Raw genomic sequence first — 8,682 nt, 5'->3', positions numbered from 1 at the left:
AGGTGATTATTGTAATACAATGTGATTGGATGAAAATAGAATAAAAAGCTGTACCAACCAAGAGAGAACGAGAAGGTGCTCGCACAGACCGCGGGGTCTGAGACTCTTCTCCCAGAGCTCTGATAATAAACTGCATCTTTTTACTTTTACACGGTTTAGATGTGAATTTATTTTCACCACAACAAATTGGCGCTCACAAACCCCCATAAACAAGTTGCTGCAACCCAAGATCAGGAGTTGTTTCCTGATACAAGGACAACCACACCAAGATACTTTAAAGGTATCACAACAGATCAATCTATTCCTCCCGTAAGTAGAGTATAATCAAAATGTTTTAATTATATATATGCGAAGAAAAAAAAAGCACAACATATTATAAGATGGTTATAGCCTCTCAAAGCGCGGAACATGCACAAGAGGAACAAGCTTGCATTAACAATAAATACTATATTTAATTTTAGTACAAATTGATTATTTTTCTACTGGATTAAAAGTTACAATATTCGTTTAAAAATTGTATAATTCTTATTTGAATAGTATGAAGCACAATTTTAGTACATCCAAACAAAAACCTGAACTGCAGCCATTAAGAGTTTATAAATGTAGTCCATAAGAACAATGGAAAATGCAAGTCTGATCATATACACACATGTACATCTTAAAAGAGAAAGTTAAATCATTTGCATTTCATTGGCAATAAAGTTAATGTGATTGTATTATTCAGATTCAACCTCAGTCTTGTTGATTAAGAACAGAAGAAATTGAACTTAAAAAAGCCATGCATATAACATGCTGTTGAGGGCGAAGGTCAGACTATTATTCATCAAGTTTTCAGTGCCACTCGATTTTCAGCATTTGGCAGCTTACTTCCCATAATTTCTTTGCCGTTTCATTATCGTATGCAGCCGATGAACAGGATGCACGATCACAATCCCTGGATGGAAAAAAATTAAAAAGGAAGATGTTGAAATCTCCATTTTATTCATAAATGTGAAACAGCTTCATTACATTCCTTTAAAAAGAAAGCACAAAAGTTTGGTCCAGATCTAGCTTTTCCTATCTCCTCAAAGGTTATTGCACTATTCAGCTTGAACACTACGTGTGGAAATTCACATTCAAACCTTACCTTGTCACTCCATGGCACAATGGGTTTCTTGAGCAGTATGTAACTGAACCGACCAGGGGGCAAGCAACCTCAGATTTTGTCCTGTGTAATGAGACAGGATTAATTAAAAATGTCCTAGTAAAGGATCCCCTTGGAATGAGTGACCATAACATGGTTGAATTCCATATTCAAGTAGAGGGCGAGAAGGTTGGATCTCAAACAAGCGTGCTGAGCTTGAATAAAGGAGACTATGAAGGTATGAGAGCGGAATTGATTAGAGTGGACTGGGAAAATAGATTAAAGGGTAAGACGGTACATGATCAGTGGTGTACATTTAAGGAGCTATTTTACAACTTCCAAAAAATATATATTCCACTGAGGAAAAAAGGGTGTAAAAGAAAAGATAGCCATCCGTGGCTAAGTAAAGTAATTAAGGATAGTATCCGACTAAAAACAAGGGCATATAAGGTAGCCAAATCTAGTGGGAGGATAGAAGATTGGGAAGTCTTTAAAAGACAGCAAAAAATAACTAAAAGATTGATTAAGAAAGGGAAGATAGATTATGAAAGTAAATTAGCAAAAGATATAAAAACAGATAGCAAAAGTTTCTATAGTTATATAAAAAGAAAAAGGGTGGCTAAAGTAAATGTTGGTCCCTTAGAGGATGAGACCGGGAAATTAATGGTGGGAAACATGGAGATGGCAAAAACGCTGAACAAATATTTTGTATCACTCTTTACGGTAGAGGACACTAAGAGTATCCCAACACTGGACAAACAGGGGGATCTAGGGGGAGAGGAGCTAAATACGATTAAAATCACTAAGGAAGTGGTACTTGGTAAAATAATGGGACTTAAGCCGGATAAATCCCCTGGACCTGATGGCTTACATCCTAGGGCCTTGAGGGAAGTGGCGGTAGGGATTGTGGATGCATTGGTAATAATTTTCCAAAACTCCCTGGACTCAGCAAAGGTCCCGGCAGATTGGAAAACTGCTAATGTAACACCCTTATTTAAAAAGGGTAGTAGGCAGAAGGCTGGAAACTATAGACCTGTTAGCCTAACATCTGTGGTTGGTAAAATGTTAGAGCCCATTATTAAGGAGACAGTAACGGGACATTTGGATAAACATAATTTAATAGGACAAACTCAGCATGGTTTCATGAAGGGGAAGTCATGTTTGACAAATTTGCTTGAGTTCTTTGAGGAAGTAACATACAGGGAGGATAAAGGAGAACCAGTGGACGTAGTGTATTTAGACTTCCAAAAGGCATTTGACAAGGTGCCACACAAAAGATTATTGCTCAAGATAAAAAATCACGGGATTGGGGGTAATATTCTGGCGTGGGTCGAGGATTGGCTCTCTAACAGAAAGCAGAGAGTTGGGATAAATGGTTCATTCTCAGACTGGCAATCAGTAACTAGTGGTGTTCCGCAGGGGTCAGTGCTGGGTCCCCAACTCTTTACAATCTATATTAACGATTTGGAGGAGGGGACCGAGTATAACATATCAAAGTTTGCAGATGATACAAAGATGGGAGGGAAAGTAGTGAGTGAGGAGGACATAAAAAACCTGCAAAGTGACATAGACAGGCTAAGTAAGTGGGCAGAGATTTGGCAGATGGAATACAATACTGGAAAGTGTGAGGTTATGCACTTTGGCAGGAAAAATCATAGAGCAAGTTATTATCTTAATGGCAAGAAACTGGAAAGTACTGTAGTACAAAGGGATCTGGGGGTCCTGGTGCACGAAACTCAAAAGGTTAGTATGCAGGTGCAGCAAGTGATCAAGAAGGCCAATGGAATGTTGGCTTTTATTGCTAGGGGGATAGAGTATAAAAACAGGGAGGTATTGCTGCAGTTATACAAGGTATTGGTGAGACCGCACCTGGAATACTGCATACAGTTTTGGTGTCCATACTTAAGAAAAGACATACTTGCTCTCGAGTCAGTACAAAGAAGGTTCACTCGGTTAATCCCGGGGATGAGGGGGTGGTCATATGAGGAGAGATTGAGTAGATTGGGACTCTACTCATTGGAGTTCAGAAGAATGAGAGGCGATCTTATTGAAACATATAAGATTGTGAAGGGGCTTGATTGGGTGGATGCGGTGAGGATGTTCCCAATGATGGGTGAAACTAGAACTAGGGGGCATAATCTTAAAATAAGGGGCTGCTCTTTCAAAACTGAGATGAGGAGAAACTTCTTCACTCAGAGGGTGGTAGGTTTGTGGAATTTGCTGCCCCAGAAAGCTGTGGAAGCTACATCATTAAATAAATTTAAAACAGAAATAGATAGTTTCCTAGAAGTAAAGGGAATTAAGGGTTACGGGGAGCGGGCAGGAAATTGGACATGAGTCTAGGTTCGGAATGGTCATGGCCCTGTGGGTAGTGGAGCAGGCCCAGGGGCCGTGTAGCCTGGTTCTGCTCCTACTTCTTGTGTTCTAATTGTGTGTTAGATTTCAGGAGATGGTTTTATTCCTGTTCCTGGCTGGGGTGGAGATCGCCTTTACAGAAGGTAAGTACTGTAGAAAATATAGGGACAGAGTGATCTCCTGGAAGAGTTTCGATCGCCTAGATGGGTCGGAGAGGAATTTCCCAGATTTTTTCTCCCAAATTGGCCATTGGGTTTTTTATCTGGTTTTTCGCCTCTCCCGGGAGATCACATGGGTTCGGGTGGGATGGAGAGTGATAGAAGATTTGAGGTTAGGATCAGTTCAGCCATGATCTTATTGAATGGTGGAGCAGGCTCGAGGGGCCGATTGGCCTACTCCTGCTCCTATTTCTTATGTTCTTATGTACCAACATGCAATGTGAAAACGTTAACCTTCCAAAATTTTCCCTTTAGATACACTTTTCCCCATTTGCAGCTACAGTTGTATTCACCTAAATGGAACTGTTATAGCACTCAAAAACTAAACCCGATCTGCCCAGTTATAAGAATATGTATTGCTTTCTCTTTTATGAAGTGCAGCAGAACATAAAATCAACTGATAAAACTGAATACCCAATTCATTGCCGGTCAATTTTAATTCAGTTTCACCTCATTTAAGAGGAAATCTCTTAAAAATCAATTTCCATTTTCAAATTAAGTTAATTTTGTATTCATGAACCAGCCCCACTAAGTCAGATGACTTACTTTAATTATTAAAAAAAAATAAACAGCTCCCTATCTGTGCATTCAACTAGGTAATTATAATTTTCAAGAGTGTCAAGAAAAGCAATTTCTGACCCCTTTTTGACTATGTACTCCATCCCCTTTCAGCCACAGGCTTGGGCTAAACCAGACTGTGCAAAATATTGGTGTGCTGTTCGACCCAGAGAAGAGCTTTATACTCCACCTCACACCCAATTGCAAAGATTGCTTACTTCCACCTCTGCATACCCCCTCATCCATGTTTTTTTTAAAATCACCTCCATTTGATTTCGCCATTGTCCTCCTTGCTGACCTTCATTTAACTCCAACCTGTTGAAAACTCAGCTGCATGTAACCTGTCCCACACCAAGTCCCACTCACCCATCACTCCCGTTCTTGCTGACTGGGATTGGCTCCCCAATGCATCAAATTTAAAATTCTTGTCTTCATCTTTAAAGTCCTTCATGCTCTTACCCACTCTCTCCATCTGTGCAACCAGCTCCAGCCTTGCAACCCCTCCTATATACTTCAGTCCAAATCTCTGGAATTTTGTGATATTCCCACCCCCCCCCCCCCCCATTCAGCCCATCAGTTTCGACAAAGCCTCTGGCAAACCACCCTAATCTCGACCTCCCTGCTTAAAACTCTCCGTCTTTGCACTTTTTTCCACCTTTAAAAATCTTCCCAAAACCCATCTTTTCCACCAAGCTTTCAGTCACCTCTCCTAACTCTCACGCCATTACTTGGTGTCCATTCATTTAATCTGTTGTTTTTCCTTCTTCCCTTCTCCTCACTATGTAAAGTACCTTGAAAGGCATTATATAAATGCAAATTGTTGTTGAAACCATAACAGGTTTTTAGCTCGCTGTTATGCCAAATGCCAAGATTCTTGTCATTTTTTTTGCAATTAATACAATTAAAAGATGACAAATCCATCATCTAATGGAAATAAAAAGGCAAATATTCTTCTTTTGAAATTACAGTAGATGGTGCAATAAAAATCACTGTACATACACACATTCCACTCATTTGTAAGTTCAAGCACAAACTCCCAAAGCTATAAGGCTCACAAAATGCTTTTAATTTGCATCTTAGGACGTTTTGCTCCCATTATTTTGCCACATCTTCAGTACTTAAAACCTTTTTGTAAATGAGTGTTTGATATATATAGTAATAAAACAGACTTATCAGATTGCCATTTATGAAACCACTTTCCTGACAGTCAAAACAAAACAGCACTAATTCTCACCACCTTGCACAGAACAAATAATCTAAAGCATATTAAATTAGGTTTGACCTATGGTCTTTTGTGTTATGTCATCAAAATGTGGTAGAGCTATTCTGTTCTATTGGACGGAAAAGCAGAGTACAAGGATATTCTTCACTCCTCCTTGTAAACACATAACTTTGCTCATTTCTGTCATTTCACTACTGTGATCAATTACAGCAATGCTACAAATAGCCAATCAGGTGAGACCAGCAGCGATCAGCAACAGCACAGTTGCTTTACAACAATTCAACTCGCCAGATGTGTTTTCCTCTTTTGCATGTCTTGGTTGATAAGAATAAAATATTGGAAGGGTCCACTACTGAGTAGCAAGGTGATGCTAAAGAGGGTATATGAAATAATGATTGTTGTGTCTCCTTGTGTTCTTATCTATCTATATCTATATCTATATATATAAATCGGCACATCTGTCTGTCTGTCATTCTGTCTGTCATCGCCTGTGCGTCTGTCAGGCTATGCGCTCGAAAGTTACAGGGCGTACCTACACGCGCATTACCTCCAAAGAAAGCTTACGCTTCCGAGACGGTTTTAAGCATATTTACGTTTCGGCCGGGCTAAAATCGCGCCCGCAGTATCCCAAAAACCTTCAACGTTCCGCTCATTAGCATCTCATTATCCGCTCATTAGCGACAGAGTGACCTCGAGCTCGACCAATCGTACGCTGGGTTGCTGGCGTGTGCCGCCGGGCCAATCGGTGCGTGTGTGGCCGGGCCTTATCGTTCTGAACCGAGGTGAGTCGCCGCCATCTTGATTCCAAACTTTTCCTTTCTTTTTCCCGCTTTCTGCGTCTTAAAAAAAAACGTTGCTTTTAAAACACATATTGTTTTAAAAAAAAATGATTTAGAAAGTAATTAACTTATCTAATCTCATTAATTTTCCTACCTTTCCCCGTTTTTCCAGGTAGGCCTAGAAGCCTCGGCGTCTCCTCCGCACCCACGCCCGAGCTAGGCACCTCCCAGCCCCACTCGAAGGCTGGAGGGCCGAGCCTCAGCCCAGCGCCGCTAGGGTGCGCGCGCAGCAGGAGCTGAGACGCGGCGTCTCTCTCTGGCTCGGCCGGGGGGCGGGGCTTGCTGAGCGTCACCCTGGCAACCGGCCCCCCGGCCGTCTCGCACAGCCGCAATCGGCGGTCTTCACCTCGGGGGGGGGGCGTGACCCTCGGGGGGGCCGCGACCCTCTGCGGGGGCCGTGAACCTCAGGGGGGGGCCGCGACCCTCGGGGGGGCGCGACCCACGGGGGGGCACGACCCTCGGGGGGGGCCGCGACCCTCGGGGGGGCCCCCCGCCCCCGCGCCCCCCCTCCCCTTCCCCCCTACCCCCTTCCCTTCCCCCCTTCCCCCCCTTCCCTTCCCCCCCGCCCTCCCTCCACCCCCCCGCCCTCCCTCCCCCCCATCTCCCTTCCCCCCCCGCCCTCCCTTCCCCCCCTCCCTTCCCCCCCGCCTTCCCTCCCCCCCCTCAGTCGCTCTCTCTCTCTCTCTTCCAACAACAACATGCCCTCGAAAAAGCCTCGGCACCGCCGGGCACTTCAGCTAGTCTATATATAAAAGGATATGTCTCTCTATCTGTCTCTCTGTCCGGCTATACAATCAAAAGTTATAGAGCGTACCTACACATATGTTATAGCAAAAGAAAGCTCTTCATTAGGGGACTCTTGTAGGCATATTTACTTTTTGGTCGGACAAAAATTGTGCTGACAGTATCCAAAAAACGTTCAAAATTCCGCTCATTATCCGCTCATTTGCATCAAGTGGGGGTGGGTTCATTGTGTGCGCGGGCGGGCCGTCCTACAGTCGAGTGACAGGACCATTGACCAATCCTACACTTCAGTGACCTGATGGTTGACCAATTGCTGCGTCACGGGGGCGGGTTCATTGCGTGTGCGGGCGGGCCATCCTACAGTCGAGTGACAGGACCATTGACCAATCCTACAATTCAGCGACCTGACGGTTGACCAATCGGTGCGTGTGTGGGCGGGCCTTATCATTCTGAACCGAGGTGAGTGTCAGCCATCTTGATTCCTAACTACTAACTATTGATTTATTTTTCCCACTTTCTGTGTGTGGAGGGGATTTTATCCAGCACAAATTTGGTACTTAGGAGCCCAACTAGCTCATTATATAATTTGCGTGTAATAAATAAGTCCAGTATGTGATTTATTTCTCGGGGCCAAGTCAGTGCGGGGGCCCGGGGCCTAGGCTTCTCCAACCGCCAGCAGCGCAACTCCAGTCCCAGGCTCCCGGCCTAGACAGGGACCAACACTGGCAGAGGGGAGAGGGTCTGCTGCCTCCGCTCCATTCCCGGGGTCGGTAGGTGGGGAGGCTTCATAAGCAACTGGGGTAGGTCGCAAGCCCCGAATAATTATCTGAAGGTCCCGTGTTTGCAGCTGAGGGGATTTCTTCTGCTGACAGCCCCAGGTTAACGACAGCCATCTTTGTCAAGGAGGGCGAAAAGTTTCAGTGCGATGCCATTTTGATTCAGTGTGTAACAGAGTGCATGCGTGGCCATCTTAGTACAGGAACATAGAGTGGGTGGGGCTTCAGTGCTCCCAATCGGGTCCTGGAGAGACAATCGAGTGTGTGGGTGGGGCCTAATCTTTCCAACTGAACAGCAAGCGGTGGCCATTGTTGTTTCTGATACAACACACTGACAGGTGTGGACCCCCTTTTTTAATAAAAAGATTGGTGAGGTTGTAAAATGTATGTTATAAAACATTTTTGGTAAATCTTTCTATAAGTACTTTAAGTTTCATGTTTCAAGGTATTAAAAGGTAGGCTGGGCCATGTCAGTGCAGGGGCCCGAGGCCTAGGCTTCTCCAACGGCCGGCAGCGCAACTCCAGTCTCAGGCTTCCGGCCCAGACAGGAACCAACACTGGCAGAGGGGAGAGGGTCTGCTGGCTCCCTTTCCCCCCAACTTCCCCCCCCCTCCCACACACCCCCTTCCCCCCCCTCCCACACACCCCCTTCCCCCCTCCCACACACCCCCTCTCTCTCTCTCTCTCTCCCACTCTCTCTCTCTCCCCCACTCTCTCTCTCTCTCCCACTCTCTCTCTCCCCCTCTCCCCCACTCTCTCTCTCGCTCTCTCCCCCACTCTCTCTCTCTCTCCCCCACTCTCTCTCTCTCCCCCACTCTCTCTCTCCCCAGTCTCTCTCTCTCTCTCT

At 44.7% G+C, this 8,682-nt stretch overlaps 1 protein-coding gene across 3 annotated transcripts in view; it reads right to left on the bottom strand.

Moving 5' to 3' along the window:
- Positions 1–314: 314 nt before the first annotated feature.
- Positions 315–8,682, bottom strand: part of LOC147117252 (retinol dehydrogenase 12-like) — a 73,756-nt gene continuing 65,388 nt past the window's right edge. For 2 of the 3 annotated variants that reach the window (XM_085988064.1, XM_085988066.1), the window contains 2 exons: positions 1,127–1,207; positions 315–934 (listed from right to left, as the gene is read on the bottom strand). In XM_085988064.1, the coding sequence (XP_085844190.1) occupies positions 832–934; positions 1,127–1,207 (184 nt within the window). In that variant the 3' untranslated portion in view covers positions 315–831. The remainder of the gene's footprint in view (positions 935–1,126; positions 1,208–8,682) is intronic. The other variant, XM_085988065.1, reaches the window with a different exon arrangement.

The sequence above is a fragment of the Somniosus microcephalus genome, chromosome 5, assembly GCF_052327205.1.
Source record: "Somniosus microcephalus isolate GS21.2 chromosome 5, FLI_Smic_1.0, whole genome shotgun sequence".
Lineage (NCBI taxonomy): Eukaryota > Metazoa > Chordata > Chondrichthyes > Squaliformes > Somniosidae > Somniosus > Somniosus microcephalus.
This window is presented reverse-complemented; position numbering and strand designations above follow the sequence as displayed.